Genomic DNA, 20,036 nt, shown 5'->3' on the forward strand with positions numbered 1-20,036 from the left:
TATCAAAATGAGTCACAGCAGATTAACTTTACTTCTTTTTTAGTGTTGTAAGACTGATGAGGGAAATGCCACCAGCATAAGGCTGTATAAGAGAATACAAGTTGAGTTCAACAAGGCACATGACAAAATCAAAATATTCAGTTGGACAAATTGGAGAAATATGAGTTACAAGAGTTCACAGTTGGCTAGTTGGTGAGAAGGAGCAATGCCAGTGACCTCTTTAAATGAAGAGATCCCCAAACATACTCAACATGGGTTTACCTAGAAGCTTTTGGGAAGGGCAGGACATTTTTAACTAGGTCATCTTCAGAAAACATTTGTTGATGTATTCACATTGACCTAGAAGGGGGACTCCTGGGTGTGCCAGCAGGCTTTATCCTTCTTTCCTGTTGAGAATTTTATGAGCAAATCAAAGGAAGACATGTAAGGAAAAGTTTATCAGATTTAGAGACAACACAGTGCCCAGAATGATAGCTGAAGTATTGGATGATAGAATAAAGACTCAAGAGAAAAAAAAAAGTTTTGAGCCAGAACAATGGATCACAGCCAACCAACCAAGTTAAATTGAACAGTGACACATTTATAATAACAGTTAGTATTTAGGTTAAGAGTAATGATTTAATCAGGAAGATATGAGGCCAAATTTGACAGTAGTTTAAGTGGAGAAACAGCCAGAGGCCTTAGCTGACCACAAATTTATATAATCCAACAGCATTCCAGGACTGCTGGCAAAATTGATGGAGAACTAAGTTCTATCAATGTAGAAATCAGGTCATGGGAGGTGGTTTTCCTACTGTACTCTGTTCCTGTAACCCAGAGCTTTAGAGCTAGGACTCTGAGGTCACACTGCCTGTTTTTAGATTTCCCTTCTGCCTCTTCCTAGCCCTACATCTTTAGGCAAGGCTTTTAACCTCTCTAAACTTGTATTCCTCATCTGTAAAATGGATAGAATAATAGAACCTATATCACAGGGCTTTTATAAGAATTAACTTAGGTAGTAGGTATAAAACTGTTAGCACAAAGGCCAACATCCAACGTATTTGGTAAATGTGTTTTGTTGTTGTTGTTGTCCCCATTACTCTATAGTAGACTATTTTAAGAAAGGCAATAAAAAAAAAAAAAAAAAACTGAATTTTCCCTGAGGTAAGAGGTTTGCAGACTTTCTTGCTTAAAGAATACTTACAGAAACTCAAAGTGTATGTTATTTATTGCTATATGACAAATTAAAATTTAGTAGCTTAAAGCAATAAACATTTATTTTCCCACACAGGGTCTGAGAGGAATTCAGAAGTGGCTTTGCTGGGAGGTTCTGGGTCAGGGTCTCTCATTGCGGTTGCTGTCAAGATCGCAACTGGGGCTGCACTGTCATCTGAAGGCTTGAGTGGGGCTGAAGAATGGCTCACTTACAAGCTATTGTTGGGAGGCCTCAGTCTTTCCACATGGACCTCTCCATTGTGTGTCTCAATGACTTAGCAACTAGCTTCCTCCAGAGTGACCAATCCAAGAGAGAGAGACAAAGAGAACAAGGCAGAAGTTACAGTGCCTTTTATGACCTAGTCTCTGAAGTCACATCCCATTCATATTCTATTGGTCACACAGACCAACCCTGAGACAGTATGGGAGGGGACTTCACAAGGCTGTGGATACCAGGAGGTAGGGATCATTGGGAGCTACCTTGGAGGCTGGATGTCAAGGGGAGTTTAGGACCACAAAGACCCAGAGGTTTGGTGGCTGACTATAGAAATGGGAAAGGACTGCTGTATAGAAGAGGGAGACTTATTCTGTGTGGCTTCCAAGGATGGAATTCAAAACAATACACAGAGGTTTCTGGGAGGCAGATGTTAATGTGTTTAAGGAAGAACCTCCTAGCAATAATCTGCCCAAATAGAACGCCAGTACTAAGGCAGCTCATTCTATTTGGGGCAGTAGTACTTAGTACTACCTTAGAGACTGAGCCCCTGAGTACTGGAAGAGTAGAGCACAGGCTGGGTGTCCTCTCCCAGGGACACCATATGCAGAACCCTGACTGGGTAGAAAGTTAGCTGTGAGTACCTCCAACTCTTTGATATTTCACTTCTGGACTAGGGGAGAATTTTGTGAAATGAGACCCTTAGGGCTTCATTTCTTTTAGTTCTGAGGAACAACAAATTTTTCATGGAACTATAAGGTCTTTGCTTCTGAACCAGTATGGCTTGGAGAAACTATTAAGAGGTAAAATGACCCTGGTGTTTCTGGAATCCCCCAACATTTCTCCTTTTAAGAGCAGAGCTCCAAGTTGCTTGATTTACACTTAGCCCAGGGGATTTAAACCAGGAATTCCCAACTTTTTTATGAGGCAGAGTCTTTAGATCATGGAAGAGGCAGGAATGTTGGCATGGAGTTTTCCTCACGGGGAATCCTGGCACACCTTGGAGAGAGGGAGGGGGGTTGCAGCTCTAGGGGATATTGTCCAGGGAAGGCTCAGATATCCACCAACGGAAATCAGTCCACTCTTTGAGCATGCAAAAATACTAGCTGATGCTTTGCTGGGGATTCCCATAGAGAGAACTGAGAATGCACTCATTTTTAAAATAGCCTCATGGAGAAACTTTTTAAGTGGTTGGTGGGGGTGGCGAGGCACTGTTATATTGGTCACCATGTGGGCATAAAATGTAGAAAACGTCCATAAGCAAAGGGTTTCCAGGGAAATTAACACTACAGTATACCACGTTTACTCCTCCCTTAGTCCAATCTACCCTTGGACACTCACTGAAATGATCTGTGAAATATGAAACCATTTCTAAATGTATATCAGTACTAGAAGCTCTGAAGAATTTCTGCCAGTGAGCGTGCAGGTGGCAGCCCTCCTACCCTAGTCCAACAATCACTCCTCTGGAAGACAGGATTGTCAGGAGCAGAATCACCCAAACAGCCCAACCTTGGAAGGCCAAGGTATGAGGGTGAGGGCAGGCCATCTGGATCCTGCCAATGCCTCAAGAAAGGACATAGTCAAGGCCACAATAAGTGACAAACTCAGTCAGCTCTCACTACTGGCATGGCATGAATGTCTGGAAAACACAGGGGAAAAGAGAAAACTCTTTGGTTTGTACCTGTTGTCTCCTGCTTCTACCAAATAGATTTCTTAGGTATTTGAAGGCGCTACAGTTAAACTTCCCCTTTTCTGTCTTTATCTGGCCCCAAAATATTGAATAGGGCCATTGTCTCTGATGAAGCCCAACTTAACTCCCCATGATGCTACACGAAAGCAGATCTTTCTCTGTAAAGATGATGATGCAAGAAATCGCTGGCCACAAGAAAGGATTTCATCATATGAGAAGATTTTTTGAGGAATTTCAACTAATGCCTCTATTCCTAAGAAATGGGTAAAGATATTGAATAATCTAATTTATGTCTTCAAGACTGAAGCTGACATTGCATCTATGAAACAAGTAAGAAACAGCTACAAAGAGATGACAGAATATGGTGACCAATTTTAAATCCATAATATACTAATGAGCAGAAGATTAGATATCACAGTAAAGTCAGTAATTTTTTTTAATGGGCTGGGAAATTTCTCCCAGAACTCAGGACTGAAAAACAAAAATAATGAGAAAAAAAGGAAAAAAGGACCAGGTGATCCAACATACAGATAATTCCAAAAGGAAAAAAGAAAACTAGGGCTGACACAATCATCAAAGATCATTAAAGAGAACTTTCTTAAGCTGAAAAAGACTTGTCCTTAAGATTGAAAGCATTAACTTCAGGGTAATTTAACCAGTTCTCATTGCAAAGAAAAGGTCTTATAAGCACTGAAGTGAAAATAAAAGCAGGTTACAAAGGAATATAGTAAATCTAGCTTCAGTTTTTTCATCAACTACAAGCCAGAAGTCAGTGGTGGGAGGCCTATGGGGTCCAAAGCTCATGACCCAAGTTGTCATTCATATGCAAAGCCATGTACATGAATGAAACACAGATGTTCTCAGACATATAATATTTCGTTATATGGATATACCTTTCACATGCCCTTCCTGGAAAAAATGTCCAAAGAGCCTCTTCAACTAGATAACAGCTGTATCAAGATAAAAACCCCCAAATGGGGAGGATATAAGTTTTTCAAAACCAGCGATAATGTGTCCAAGCAACTGTTGTCAGTTTAGTTATACTAGTACAGATGTCAAAATTAATTATTGAAATATAAGTTTTATATATAAAATAATGAGGATATGAAATCAGATGACAGAAATAAAAACTGGTAACTGGGAAGAAAAAGAAGGAGGAAGTAAGTATGCTAATTTTTTAATCAAATGACACATCAAATTTCATTTTTAACATTGATAATTGAGAAAATAAACTACATTTTTTTAAAATTTAAACAATACATTAAAAAGAGTATATTCTAAATCACCACAAAAGGGGAAAGAAGTCAAAGAAACATGATCTTTTATACAAAAGACAAAAAAGGCAACCTACTAAAAATAATAAGCATTTGTAAAATGTTTTCTAAACACAGGTTATTTCTTCTCAGTGATAAGACGGCAAGTCGTTTGCTTAGGATATTTGTATTTCCAAAAATTATACAATGAAGATGCATAACTTTTAAATAACAAATTATAAAATCCCTTGTGGGGGCTGTTATAAAAAGTTGTTTGATGTGTAACACATTGCCAGTAAAACTAAAGAATGGATGGATGAAGTTCCCAGTTATCATAAGATATGATCAAGATATTCTGGGCCAGGATGGTTGTGCTTTTTTTTTTTCCAGTGGTATTGATTTAAGATTTTGCAGCTGGTGAGATACATGATCATGGCCATTTGGAGAACTGTAGGGCATCCATCTTCTATGTCAAGAAGATTGATGTTATAGTAGTTACCATGCTGTCCTGCCTTGGCGATTTCTGCCCAGAGCGTTTTGAGAATGCAGTATATTTGCATCAGCTGTATAGCATTTCCATCAAAACAGTTGTGCCCTGCCTGCTGTCAATTGTGGTGGCACCATTTTATATTTTGTTTTATAGAGTTGCAGAAGCAGCCTTTGCCCCATCCACACTTTGTTCAATTACAAAGCTGATCTCACTCCTCACCCCAAAAGACTATTACTACTCCTGGAGAGGTTTGTGAAGGTCGACCTGATCCCTCCAGGATGGAGAATGGACAGAACAGACCTTAAGCTGGGGACCAGGGTTTCAAAGTGGAGCCTCCCAATCAGGGCCAGATTGACTTCAGATTGTAAGCACAGGGCATGTTGATGTTTGGATGAGGCTCTCAGAAGAGACAGAGAAAGAGAGAAAAGGATATGATTTATTGTGAGGATTCATCCCACATCAGAAATTCTCTAACCAACCCCTAATGCCAGACTTCAGGCTTGGCATTAGAGTAACACTCCCTGCTGTAACAGATAAACCCTGAATATTGTTTATTTCCTGCTCATGTCAAAGGCTCTGCAGGTTTTCCTGGCCCTGCAGACTTCTTTCCATGTGCTTATTCAAGGACCCAGGCTTCTTCCATCCTGTGGCTCCTCCCTCCTCCATGTCCTGCAGGAGCCTCTCTAATCAGACAGCAGCTGGGAAAAGACAAAGGGAGGTCACACCGGGAGGTTCTTATGGACCAAGCCTGCAAGTGGAGCATGTTACCTCTGCTGAGATCCATTGGCCATATCCTGGTCACATGGTCACACCTAACTGCAAGGGAGGCTGGGAAATGTAGTCTCTATTCTCAGGAGAAAAAGGACTTTGGATTTAGGGGAACTCCTGGGAGTCTCTGGCCCACACTTTATCTTTTGCATATTCCCTGCCTCCTTCAGAGAGCAGTTTCCCAGCTGAACTCTTTCAATTAAAAGAAAAAAAGTGACATAAGTATAGTGGTTGGAAATGGATCAAATAGGCTGTACTCTTTTGGGATTTTGTTGTTTATGGTAGGAGTGTGTGAGGTTTCTGTCCATAGAGACCAAGCCCGAGGTCATCTCTTACCAAACATCTTTCTTCTGAGCATCTTCTGTCTTCTCTAAATGATGATTTTGTCTCCTTCCTCCTCCTTCCTTTTTATTGATAAAACATGAGGCAGTAACATGATTTTTCTTGTGCAGATTAAATCTAGATTCCTCAAGGCCAGTCTTCTATAACACTACAATTCTGTCTGTGAATAAAACACTAAAAATAAAAATTGGTTAAGCTTTAACTGTGTTTATAATGTTATAGGGTTTTAATTTTAAATGGTTGTGTTGAAACTCTAAAATGCTCACTTCATGAAATTTGAAAATTTATAAAAAAAAAATAATTGCATATAATTTGACCACTCTCTTACATCTCAGCTTCTTTCCTCTTGAATATAATCTTGATTGAAGGGCTTTTATCTAAGGACAACCAAAATCATCTGTACAAAACTCAGAGGGAATAGGAAAGAGAGTCACATTTTTGTCATGGGACGTAGTCCCAACTACAAATTCACTTCTATGTTTTTAAGACTGTTGAGCTTTGCCTTAAATTTACCTCTGTATTCTTCAGTTTCCTCACTTAAAATGAGGAGTATCCTTCTTCCACCCACACTGCATCTGCAAACTGCCGATGAAAAAAGGCACTTGTCAAAAGTTCTGAGGACATAAAATGTTCTAGAAAAACAATCATCCCAATAGCGCTTATATGTGCTCAGTGTAGAGGGTTTAAAGGGATTATGGTTCAAAGACTCAACAAGAGGAAGCATTTTTTCCTAAGGGTGGATTGAGAGTTTCCTGCCAACCACTTTACCTAACAATTTTGATATTTATAAGGAGAATAGAGGCACACAGAGACTGCAAAGGCAGGTAGCCCTGGGCTCTAACGGGGCTGTTCCTCCAACAAAGCCAGAACAGAATTCCCCATCCAGCAGGACTGGGCTCCAGTTCCCAGAGCCATTCACATTCTCGTTCAAAGCCAGCTGATGAAAGCCAAACATAAACCTCCTTGTTTACCTTGTGAATGGAACTTGGAAGTAAAGTATTTTCCAAATGCTGGTTGACACCAAGAGGATGTAATTACAATAAGGGGCTTTCTGGTTTGAAGATATGAAAGAAGGAAATGATTTGTCTCTTTGAAATCAAATTATCACATATTAAAAGAAAAGGGGGAGGCTTAGCTTCCAGTCCTCAAAGCAAAATCGTGACCTGTAATTTTCTTAATTTTTTTTTTTTTTTTTTTGCTTAAAATTACTAAGACCAAGGTAGTAGGGATAGAAGAAGCAACCTGGGAGCTGGAGAAATGGGGTCATGAGGAGGAAGAGGAGCTTAGTGGCAGAGAGTGTGATCTTCGTCCAGTATATTTCCTGTCTATTTCCATTGCATTTTAATCCATAATGAATGTAGAATGGTGATTGGCAGGCTGCTTGTGGAGTCTCATACCTGCCTCTCTCCTCCTTGTGCCTTTTTGGGGAGGTAGTGGTGTTCCCAGGGGGAGTCGGGGCACAGGTAACAGGCCAAGTTGAAATATGTATGTCGTGCATCTTTAGATGGATACAGTCTCTGGTTTTAGCCCACACTTAACATGATTCCACTGAGGTTTTATTTTAATTTCCCAAAGCCTCTTTGCTAATTAAAGCCATTTGCCTTGGGACTCTTAGCCCTTTTAATTCTAAAATGCCCCTAAATTTTCCTGGTAATTCCTGATTTGTTTATTTTCCAAATGAGAGTCATCTTGAGTGTGTGGAAGATGCCCATAAGGACTTCTTAACTCTCAACTCTCTCTCACACACATCCACACACGCACACATGCCCTCTGAAGTGACAGTGTGCTGTATTAGAAAGGGCGAGAGCTTTAGAGGAAACCAACCATGAGTTCTGGTTTCCGCTCTGCCATTTGCTGACTTCACAGCATTGAACAACTTTAACCCCCCTCAGCTCCACTTTCTTCATCTGTAAGATGAGATAGTGAGGATTCCCTTGCAAGATTTTTGTGGGGATTAAATAGAATTCGCTCTATAAAATGCTGGGCATAGCACTTGCAATAGGTGGACAATCCAATAGTAGCTGCTCCTAATAATAATATCATCATCATCATAGTCCAACCTCAGAAAATTCTACATTGGGTTAAAAACTCTAAGACCAGGTACTTTAGATAAAATTGAAAGCTGGCAAAATACTTCTGTGTTCATGTTATCTGATTTTCTTCTCCCTGTTGGAAAATAAAAAGGTACCAAAATGATGCAAACTCTGCTTTTGCCTTCAAAGTAAGCATGATGAACCCCACTGGGGCTTCTCTGACTCTATCTTTTTTCCCAGTACACACACACACACACACACACACACACGGCTGCTGTGTTATCAATAACCAGTATCTCTGTAGGAAAGTAGAAACTAAATTGTCTGTTTCTTTACCAATATCTTTGTTTGAATTTGGTTCCATCACATCTGATGCCCCTTGGGTTTTTCCCAAAGGGAGAAATGGTCAGAGGGAATTAAAATGGCTCAGATGTTCCCTTAGGTTTCCCCTACAGCATCTTGTTTGAAGCTGCAAAAGCAATTCAGAAGTCCATCTTAGGCCTGCTCTGAGCTCCTGGACAAGAGCACTGTGTAGCCCAGAGGTTCCTGCCCTTAGTGGAAGGCCTGATAGCATCTCATGTTCCAGCCACCACCCTACTTCCAGCAGCTCCTCAATTAACCATCATCCCTGGACATGTAGAAATCTCTTTTGCATCTGTATGTTCAACCACTACTCCCTTGTGAGAATAAGTTCCATATGTATAGTTCCCCACTCCTCCCCCAAATAAAGTAATACTTCCTCTTGTTTCTCCTGAAAGTGCCCCTTTCTGATTACTAGAAGATGTTCACTAGTTAAGTGTTCCCCTTCCTCACTGCCAGCGTGATTTGTGGGTTGGGATCATGTGCCTTCTCAGCATTTGTCTTTCTGGACTTGAATAGCATCCTAATTTTCTATAGCTCTTCAGTATCTCAATATCAGAGAAAACTGAGATCAAATTTCAGTTCTACTACATTCCAGCTACATGTCCATTGACAAGGTTATCTAAGCTTCAGTTTTGTTTTCTTATCTTAAAAATAGAGACTAATAATGCTAACCCCACAGGGTGCTTTTGATGTTTGGTGAGATAATATGGAGTCCCTGCCCTTCAGTGGGGATGGAGGGGTGGGTAGGATCTAAAGTCAGTGTATGATCAGGGAAAGTTAAAAAGCAAATAGGGTCAGATTTGGTCAATATTGGAAAAGATCACTGAAGAATTAGGAGATTTTTCAGGGATTATGTTATAGGAAAAATATGTTCTCTTTTAAGCATAGGAGTCTCTCAGTAAATTGAGAATCTGGGGTTGGGGGATGGTAGAGACAAAAATGGCCTTGCCCCACCCCACCCAGCTGAACAAGTGGAACAGCAAGAGAACTGTAGCACTATAGTTACCTTTCTCTCTTTCACTGCTTAACTACAACGAAGGCCCCTTCTCTCTTAAATGATGGTACTGCAGAGCTAAACTCTGTTTTCAAATGGTTTTATATCCATCGTTTAAAAGATAGTGATCTTGGGTTTAATAATGAATGAGTTGCATAATTATATTTATCTCATCTGTACCATCCCACACACCCCCCTCTAAGACAGAAAAATTGAATTCCCCTCATTAGTTGGTAACACTTGAGATCAATTTCCTACTGTAAATGTGACAGGGATTCCCTTTCCGTAACTCTGCTGACATCCGCCGCTCATTTGAAAACCCTCTTGTTCTTCTGCCTGCACACACAGCCCCAGGAAATGCCCCTGTCGATCAATTTCCTTGATGGGGCATTGCTCTCTCTGCAAAGGTCAGTAGCATTGCCACACTAGATGCTGACAGTGCCATTCCTCTTCGGGATCATTCACAAAAAGTAAGAATTATTCTCACCTCCCCCCACCTGCCCAGGGGAGCAGGAGCCCTGCTCACCAAGTCTCTCTGGACAGCCACTAGGTTCTGGACCATTTACTTCTCTAAGCTCTGGCTTAGCAGTTCTGCCACCCGAGTGTAAGCCTCCGCACCAGCCTCTCCTTCACTCCATAGCTGCCTTTGCAGGTTCACGCATCACCTCCCAAGCTTGGAGTTCCACCCTTGTAAACTGGGCCTGCTGCTGCCCTGAAGCCAGCCTCCCATCCCAGAGCTGAGTCCAGAGCTTTGGGTGACTCCAGCCTGGCCTCGGGGTGGAGTGGAGGCCTTGATACCTGGGAGTATCAGATTTATACCCACCCCCCAGCTTCCCCAGTAGCTACTGCTGACTCCCATCTTTACTAAATTAATCTACTGCCTTTTCTCCTAGACATCCAAAAAGTATTAGTTGGCTTTACCATTGTAGTATCTGAAGACAAAATATTTAGTCCCAGGTCAGAAACTTTGGCTGAAAGTTCCTACTAAAAAGCCAGACGTCATGATTAAATTGTTAGAAAGTTAGCCATGATATCTGAGGAAGTTATGAAATGGCTGTAAATGATGTAAGCTCTGCAATGGGCAAACGTGTTCACAACTTTTGACATCTGGGGAAGAGAGTTAAGAGCCACAGGCTCAGCCGGCTCCCACTGACCAGCACAGCATGAAGTCCAATTAGGGCTGCTTTTAAAGGGGGTGATTGTGCTCAGTGGTGTGGATGCTGCTCCCAGGGGAGCAGGGCTGTTGGAAGGAGCTGTCCAGATGGCTGTCTCCCTGGCTGCTCTGAACTGCAGAGACCCCTCCTGTGAATTGGATGGGGGATTTCCCTGCCCCTCAATTGCTATTCCAGACCCTCTTCCTGTAAGTAGGGTTGGGCTCCAGGCCCTATTAGTGGGTCTGTGGTCTCTAGGCAAAGCTTTCACAGCTTCCCCAGAGAGCAGTGGTGTCTGCAAGATGTGCGTTTGGTTAACATGCTGGAGGGGCCTCTCATAAATTTCATGGCAACAGGAACTGAGTGGCTTTGAAACTCCAGCTGCTGGTGGGCTCGATATGAGGTCTGTTCCAAAACCTGGAACATTTGCTTTTCCTATCATCAGCCCCAAGTGCTACTCAGACTTGGTGTCTGGAGGAGATGGGCCAGAGTCCTGGGGGCCAGTGCCAGTCCTTCTCTGCCCTCAGCTGGCACATCTTGGGGAGACTTTCTTTGGATATTCCCTGCTGGCCTTTGCCACCTTCCTTTTCTAAGTGATTCTTTTTTTTAAATTTTAAGTCTCTAGGCCTTTCCTTCCCTCACTCGCTATTTTCTTGAATTTTCAGAAAAAACAATAGAGTGGGAAAGGGACAGTGAAGGGAGGTAGAGAAAAAAATAGGGGGAGAGAGAGAAAAGCAGGAAGAAAAGAAAGAGGCAGACTCTGAGAGAGAGGCTGAGAGAATCATTCTTAGGAAAGATACCAGGAATTTGGGGGGTTCCTTGTAATGCTCATTTTTATAAAATAACTGGAGGCAGTTTTGCCCCCCAAGGAGGAGATGGTACTCTAAGTTACTGAGCAAACCCTTGCCCATTGACAAGGTTGTCTAAGCTTCAGTTTAGTTTTCTTATCTAAAGAATGGAGACTATTTAGGTTAAAGCAGGCCGCCTACCCTGCCTCGACTTGGCGGATGATGTAAGGAAAGCCCCCAGCACTTAGCAAGCACTCAATAAGTGACATCCCTGTCCCTGCCCTCCCCTACCTTCACCAAAGTGCCTTTCATAGGAATAGCCTTGTCTGCCTGGGCTGACCCTGCCGTGGTATTTGGGGTGTTCTTTGCTGAGTCTGGGAGGATCTAAGACAAACACCTTTAAAGGCCCTCAAATGAGAACAGTTACTCCGCCCTCACTTGTTGGAGATGGCTTTAGTAAAGCACATCAGCTCACGAGGCTCGCACAGCACCCTAGGGACGCACAAGCCCCAGTGCTGCCCCTCCTGGAGCTGGCTCATCCTAAGGGGGCACAGGAAGAGCAGAGTGGCCACAGTGTGGCTTGCCCTTGGGACTGTGGTTTGACCCACTCCTCCCTGTCCACTTAGGTCTCAAGTGTGAATCACATCCCCTATTAGAAAACCTGTGACAAGCTCCAAAGCTGCCAAATATGCCAGTGGAAGAGGAACCCGTTCTGCACATGGTGCACATTGAACTTCCTGGGTGGTGGGGGCAGGACAGCACCCTGCGCAAAGAACCTCGAACTTGAATTAAATGCTTGTTTTTAAGAAGTTTGGTTATAATGGGGGGGGGCGTCGGGGGGAGAATGCACGTAACAGAATAGAAAGAGTAAGTTTAGGTGCATGTTCGTGTGCAGTGTATACTTACATGGTTCTCTCTACATAGTGGATTACAGATGGGTTTTATTCTCTAATATGGTATTTATTATATATTGATTTATTTTAATTTCCTAAAATATATCACTTTTGTAATGAGAAAATGTCTGGAAACTGTTGAAAAAGTATCAAGAGTGAATGTATCATGGTTGTAGTCAGGAAAAGGGTTTTTTTTAATAAACAACCTTTTAATGATAATCCACTAGCATCAAGCTCCCTTCATCCTCTCTGCCCTTTGGGCTGAGGCAGACAGGTGGAATTATGGAGGACCAGGAACTTGCACTCTAAGCCTCAGGCTTGTTTCCACTCTGGTCTCTGAATACACAGAGCGAGACCACCACATGTCATCTGCCATCACTGTTACTGTTGCATGGAGCTTCTTCACAGCTTGGACTCTTCTGGCTTCTTAGTGAGCTGTGTGAAGTGAAAGAACTGATGGTTTACACGGGCAGATACTTCTTTGGGAAATTGTTCAGGATGTCATCCACCATAGCACATGAAGTCCCCTTCAAAAACACCCGCAGAAGAAGAGAAGTTGCTCTCTGACCGTTGCTCTCCAACCACAGACTTAGGGAAAGCTGAGCCTGTCCAGCTTGTGCAGAACAAGTATATATATTCCTATCTAATGAACCTTATACATCCTTGCTAAGACTGCCAGGAGGCATAGAGTTAGATTTGTCCCTCAGCTTTGGCATGTGCGTGTGATTTTCTGATATCCATCTTTGTGTATTAACCTGGTGCCTGTTTTGCTCATTGCTGCTCCTTACCCTTACTTTCCTTTGTCCCAATCTCTCCTTCCCTCTCTCACTGCCCGCCTGTCTGTTTCTTCCTGTTTCCCTCCCTCCCCTCTTCTTCTGTTCCTTCTCTCTCTTATCGCTCTCATAACCCCACCCCGTCTCTCTCTACTCTCTGTCTCCCTTCCTGTCTCCTTCCCTCCTCCTTCCTTTTTATGTCCCTTTCTCCTGTCTCTCTCCTTCTCGCTGTTTCTCCCACACACACTTGTTTCTCGTTTGCATTGCCTTTTTATGGTACCTATTTTTATAACACCACCTCATGTCATTTATAAAATGAGGCAAAGGTATCCATCAATAGGGGTTAAATGAGACCATAGCAGAGTCCACCCTTCACCAGTCAGTTTTGGAGAAGTGTTCCAAAACAGATTCCAAGTTTTCTCTTTCTTTGAGTGTATTTCTACTGACCTAATACTTTACCACGAAGAACCTCAGCAGATTTCAGGCTTTAGAGTCACACAGGAGTTTGAAGAGCTGGAAGATAATCAGCTCCAAAAAGGACCCTGGCCTTTCCACTTTTGCAAGAGCCCATTTATCCTTTGCTTCTGTGTAACACAAGCCTGCGTCTCAAACATTAGTGTGCATCAGGATCACCTGCAGGGGGCCAGATGTGGCGGCTCGCACCTATAATCTCAGCACTTTGGGAGGCCGAGGTAGGCAGATCACTTGAGCCCAGGAGTTCGAGGCCAGCCTGGGCAATGTGGTGACACTCTGTCTCTCTACTAAGATACAAAAATTAGCTGGGTGCAGTGGAATGTACCTGTTAATCCCAGCTACTCTGGAGGCTGAGGTGGGAGGATTGCTTAAGCCTAGGAGGTCAAGGCTGCAGTAAGCCATGAACGTGCCACTGCACTCCAGCCTGGATGACGAAGTGAGACCCTGTCTCAAAATAAAAATATAAATTAATTAATTAATTAATTACCTGCAGGGCAAACATTACAGTATAGCAATTCTATTTCAATAGGCCTGACTTTAAAAAATCACCTAGCAAGTTTGTCCCACAGATTTCTGGGCCTCACCCCAGAGATCCTGATTCAGTAGGTCTGGGCTGGGGAGGGGTGGCAGGCAAACTCAGGGGAATGTGAAGCTGTCTGTCTGCAGATCACACTTGGAGGAACCCAGCCCAAAGTCCTGACAAAGGGACTTCCTCTAGCCACTTGGAGGTGGTGGTTTAAACGGCCTTTTGTGGAGCCTGTCAAAAGCCTTTTTGAACATGTACATCAAATGAGATCCACTAGCCCAGCAGTCCCCAACCTTTTTGACACCAGGGACCAGTTGCATGGAACACAATTTTTCCACAGACTTGGGAGAGGTGCTGGTTTCAGGATGATTCCAGCTTGTTACATTTATTGTGTACTTTATTTCTATTATTATTACATTGTAATATTTAATGAAATAATTATACAACTCACCATAATGTAGAATCGGGAGGAGCCCTGGGCTTGTTTCTCTGCAACTAGACAGTCCAATTTGGGGGTGATGGGAGACAGTGACAGATCATCAAGTATTAGATTCTCATAAGAAGTACACAGCCTAGATCCCTCACATGCACAGTTCACAATAGGTTTCCCGCTCCTATGAGAATCTAATGCCACTGCTAAACTGACAGGAGGCGGAGCTAACGTGAGCAATGGGAAGTGGCTGTAAGTACAGATGAAGTTTTGCTGCCTTGCCGGCCTGCATTGGCCTCTAGAGTCTAGCCCCTTCATCTCTCTGTGTTTGTTCCTTGACAAGTTCAGCGAGCACAGAGAAGCCAGTTATGCAAACTACAGCAGACCCTTCCTGTCTCAATTCAGCATCCAGCGTCTACTGTTAGCCAATGACTGGGCCTGTTCCTCAACCACTCAAGCCAAGCACATGCAGGTGACTGTAACCAGCCCAGGCAACTGGACCCAGCAGTCCTGCAGACTCCTGCTCAGAGGAGGGTCCAGCAACCCCAGGTCGATATCTCCACCTGGCTTTGGGCTTCTCTGCTTGTCCTCATGTGTGAAAGACAGTAACTGTCATTAAGGGCTAAAGGGGACACTTGGACTTTTAGTTACACCTCACTGAATGTATGGGGGGATTACATACTGTAGTGGTTTTATCACATGTGGATATTCATTCATATCTTGGGATTGTCAGTGGTGACAACAGGAGAGCTAACAGCTGAGTGTCATACCAGACAATCTCTTGAGTACAGAACTTAACAAGCATTACCTCATTCAACCGCAGAGGACCAAGGAGGCAGGGGGACCCGCTGTCTTGTAGCTGCAGAGGCAGGCTAGGAGAGGCCAGCTGCTTCAGGTGGCAGAGGCAGGATTCAAACCCGTGCCTCTGACTGCAAAGCCCATGTTTTTAACCACTACACAATGTGTCTCCTTCAATGTCAAGGATTCCGTTGTATTTTTAGCCTCTGCTTTTCCCCCCTGGAATTATGGGATTTCTAAAATGATGACACTTCTAGAAGCAGCTCATGAATAGAAAGATAGCAACAGGAGTTTAATATTTAGTGATGGTCTAAAATCTCCCAAGATATTAAATGTTCTGTCCTTTCTCAGAGAGCAAGAGCTCCAGGAACATGGATTTTTTTCCCCAAAAAAAAACTAAGTGGGAAAGACTCACTCCTGAAATACCCAAAATAGAAGCATACGAGGACCTGTTGAAAGAAGCAGTGGAGACTATATCGATGGAGCTGTCTTGAAATAGCTACATACCATGCCTCAAATTTACTTTGGACAAAATGGGAGTGGAAAAAAATAAGCCCAAAGTGCTGCCTGGTCAGCAGGTCTGTTGTGCATGACGGTGCTCCTGAATTGGCTGGCTATTTTTATTCCTGTCTGAAAGCCAGGGATGGAAAACCCTGAGGGTGGTGACCACCCCAAGCTCGTGAGAGTCATAGTACTAGGGCTCTGAGTAGGACCCATCTCAGCCCCTACTCTGCTCTTTTTTCTCTCTCCCCATTATGGAAAAGAGAAAAGAATTTCCCAACATTGACTGTGCTGCTCTCATATGGGTTTCTTGCTTTAAGTAATCTTTTTTTTTAAGTTATTTAATTTTTTTAAGTTCCAGGGTACATGTGCAGGATGTGCAGGTTCGTTACATAGGTAAACATGTGCCATGGTGGTTCGCTGCACATAACAATCCATCACCTAGGTATTAAGCCCAGCATGCATTAGTTCTTTTCCCTAATGTTCTCCCCCCACACCCTCCCCCACACTCTCCCTGTGTCCACGTGTTCTCTTTGTTCAGCTCCCACTTATAGGTGAGAACATGCAGTGTTTGGTTTTTCTCTTCCTGCGTTAGTTTGCTGAGGATAATGGCTTCCAGCTTCATCCATGTCCCTGCAAAGGACATGATCTCATTCCTTTTTATGGCTGCATAGTATTCCATGGTGTATATGTATTACATTTTCTTTACCCAGTCTGTCATTGATGGGCATTTGGGTTGGTTCCATGTCTTTACCATTGTGAATAGGCCTGCCACGAACAGACGCATGTGTGTATCTTTATCATAGAATGATTTATATTCCTTTGGGTATATACCCAGTAATGGGACTCTAAGTAATCTTTATAGCCTTATCACTCCTAATCCTACCAAGAGAAGCCCTGCTACCATCTTAGTGTATGTCCTTCCCAGACTCCTTCATGTCTAATTTCTATTTGTGTTGGGTTTTTTTGTTTTTTTTTTTGTTTGTTTGTTTGTTTGTTTGTTTGTTTTTGAGACAGAGTCTTGCTGTCGCCCAGGCTGGAATGCAGAGTGCAGTGGCACAATCTCAGCTCACTGCAGGCTCCGCCCCCCGGGGTTCTCGCCATTCTCCTGCCTCAGCCTTCCAAGTAGCTGGGACTACAGTCGCCCGTCACCTCGCCCAGCTAATTTTTTGTATTTTTAGTAGAGACGGGTGTCACCGTGTTAGCCAGGATGGTCTCGATCTCCTGACCTCATGATCCATCTGCCTCGGCCTCCCAGAGTGCTGGGATTACAGGCGTGAGCCACCGCTATACAGACAATACTGGAAACCCATTTACTTAACTTACTGTATATCATAAGCACCTTTTTGCATCATTAACTCTTCTGCTTCTGCATCAATTTAATGGTTACAGAATATTCTTTTGTACCTTTCCGTTCTCTTGCTTTCAAAACAGATTCTTATGACAGCTATCTAAAAAAAAATCACTGTCACTTTGCAAAAGTGAAATTAGGTAGCTCTTGTGTTGAAATAGTAAAATTGCTCTGTTGTCTTTGAATTACGTTAGTTTGAGGGGAAATTTGTTTTGCTGTCTACAAAAACAAAAAGCTGGAAAGCATGCTATACAGGAGCTCTAGGCCTGTCTTAGGCTTTAGAAAGTAAGTGAGAGCTGAAGAGGGTGTGCCCCAGGTGAGAACCCAAAGTCCCAGCCATCAGGGGCTCCACCTTCTTGACTGGTAGGGTGGGAGGTGTGGGGTTTGCATGTCAGCTGTTCCTGGATCTGAGCCCTGCATCTTTCCTCTCCCCAGCAGACCCGCCCGTGGCTGCAGCAGTGGTGTCCCATTTTAATGACTGCCCAGATTCCCACACTCAGTTCTGCTTCCATGGAACCTGCAGGTTTTTGGTGCAGGAGGACAAGCCAGCATGTGTGTAAGTATCCCCTGTTCTGCTGGAGATCTGGGGCTGGGGTCAGTCCAACATCCAATTAGAAGAGCATTTACCTCCACAAGACTTGCCAGAGGCCCCGAGACCCCTGGAGCCAGATGTGTCAGAGGATTGGAACAGTGGGGCTGAGGGACACCTTTTTCAAAACCAGATGTCTAAAAATCCAGGTTCCAAGGCCCCCAGCCCACAGCCACTGAGGCAGAACCCCGGGAAGTTCAAGCCTGGGGCCCTGCATTTTTAACAAGCATCTCAGGTCACTCATGGGTTTAGCAAAGTCTGAAAATTCTTGGATTCAAATTTAATTCACAACTTAGAATTTCTGGAGCACAAGGCACTGGGATGGATAACTTTGTGGTCTCTGCCCCCTAGCATCTTCACAATCCAGCTCATAAAACAAGCCAGAAGTGCAGGCAAAGGGCTAGTGTACATAAATGGTAACAGAACCAGAAGCGACTTAGAAATAAAGATGCAGGACATGCATGGTGGTCTCCACACCTGGCTGAGCATCATCCTCCTTGGGGGGCTTCTCGAAGTATTACTGAACCCTGCTCTGACCTACGGAATCAGAATCTCCAGGAGTGGGACCTGGGAATCACATTAGTTCAGAGCCACGGTGACTGCCACAGTCAGCCAGGTTGGGGAAGAAATTCACTCGAAGAAAGCTTCCCAGAGCAGGTGTTAGGGTTAGACCAGTTGGGGGGAGTAGAGAGGTTGTTCCAGGCCTCACATGCTCAGGGGATCTGCTACTGCAGATCAGTGTGGCTACACCAGGGAGACAGAGAGGAGACCAGCTTAGAAACAAAGTGGAGGCCACAGCCTGTTGAAAGCTGTCTTTATTCTTTAGGCAATGGAAGCCATGTGGGTTTCAGAAAGACATATTTAAAGACAATCAGTCTGTCTATAATAGAATACTATTAGGGGGACCTATATTGAACCGTGGCACTATTACATTTGGAGCTGGGTCATTCTGTTGTGGAAACTGACCCGTATACTGAAGGAAGTCAGCGGTATCCCTGGCCTCTATCTACTAGATGCCAATAGCACTACTATCCCTGGCCGTGCCAATCAAAAATATCTCCAGACATTGTCAAATGTCCTCTGCAGGGCAAAATTGCCCCCCAGTTAAGAGTCATGGATCTATATGAAATTGCCATTTTTGTAGGTCAAATATGGTTGAGGATTGGCAGTTTCATACTAATCATTAATAAAAACTGGCACCTATTAAGCTTTTGGCTTCATGTCAAGTACTGTTTGAAGTACAATCCATGTGCTAACTCATTTAATCATACTGACCCCATGAAGAAGAAAGAGAGGCTATACCCAGCCCGCATAGCAGGGCCTGGACTCGAACCAGCCTCTTTGGCTCCTGAAGCTGAGTTCTTAGCCATGATGCTTAAGGCCATCAGATGCATCAGCCCAGGAGCCTGGGGACCAGGAGAGCCTGCTGCAGTAGGCGGTGTGGTCAGGGCTTTCCTCTCTCTGAGGTGCAGCTGTGTGAGTCTGGGCAGGCCCCTCAGGGTGCCTCTGAGCCCTCACCTGGAGAGGAAGAAGGAGAGGCACACTGGCCACCCTCCTCCTTGGAACACCGCAGGGCTAAGAAACTCCTCCAGATGACAGGCCTCCACACCCTGTTAATACAAAGCACGATGATGATGATGATGATAGACACTGTCATTATTCATGATTACCATTCTTATTAATAATTAACACACTAGGGGCCCCTGGGGGACTGATGGGGTTGTTTTCATGAGTGCCCTGGTCATTGTGGAAAACCACTGGCCCTGAAGGAAGTTTGCCCTCTTGACCCAGATATCAGAAAGCTTCCCTGTACAACAGGCAGAAGGTACTCTCCCACCAGCCACGTCCAGGGCTCGGCCCAGAATCAAGCATACAGGGCCTCTTGTGCACTGGGATATGAGTTGAGAGAATCCTCTTTGGAGACAAAGGGCAGGTCTTTACCAAGTTCTGACCCAAAGTGAGTCAGAAGCTCAGTTTTTCTTCCTCAGGTGCCCTCCCCACCAGATCAGGGCTGGTGTAAATTTTCCAAGAGCTGGCAGCCAGGCAAGCCAAGCCACAGCCAACCTGTGTGGCAGAGGAGCCCCCTCTTCAGCTGTTGGAAGCCTTCTGAATGCTGGGGTGGGTGACTGCTCTCCCATTCTCCTCAGTCCCAAGCCTTGCTCTTGGCCCAAGGGAACTGTCCATCACATTCACACACCCTTGCACTTTGCTAATCAGGGTGATTGGCCATCTCTCCACATTCACATCATACACATTACTATTAATAATAATAGTGCTCAATAAAAGCTTAGTTCATGGCAGGCATGGTACCCAGCACTCTGCATACCGTAACCATGGATCCCTCACAACTCCCCTCTCAAGTAGGGATTATTACCCTTGTTGTGTAAGTGAGAAAGCTGGGGTTCAGAGAAGTTGAGCGAC

At 43.9% G+C, this 20,036-nt stretch overlaps 1 protein-coding gene and 1 long non-coding RNA gene across 5 annotated transcripts in view; both read left to right on the forward strand.

Annotated features, from left to right (window-relative positions):
- TGFA (transforming growth factor alpha) overlaps window positions 1-20,036 on the forward strand; it is a 106,879-nt gene that overhangs the window by 70,987 nt on the left and 15,856 nt on the right. For 2 of the 4 annotated variants that reach the window (XM_034953352.3, XM_055107813.2), the window contains exon 3: window positions 17,465-17,582. In XM_034953352.3, coding sequence (XP_034809243.1) covers window positions 17,465-17,582 — 118 coding nt within the window. Of the gene's footprint in view, window positions 1-17,461; window positions 17,583-20,036 lie in introns of all 4 variants that reach the window. The other 2 variants (XM_034953351.3, XM_055107812.2) reach the window with 1 other exon arrangement.
- LOC130541220 (uncharacterized) lies at window positions 1,598-17,221 on the forward strand. The gene is made up of 3 exons (XR_008955263.1): window positions 1,598-1,653; window positions 14,725-14,848; window positions 15,526-17,221. It is a non-coding gene; the product is annotated as an uncharacterized LOC130541220 (long non-coding RNA).

Source organism: Pan paniscus, chromosome 12, assembly GCF_029289425.2.
Source record: "Pan paniscus chromosome 12, NHGRI_mPanPan1-v2.0_pri, whole genome shotgun sequence".
Taxonomy (NCBI): domain Eukaryota; kingdom Metazoa; phylum Chordata; class Mammalia; order Primates; family Hominidae; genus Pan; species Pan paniscus.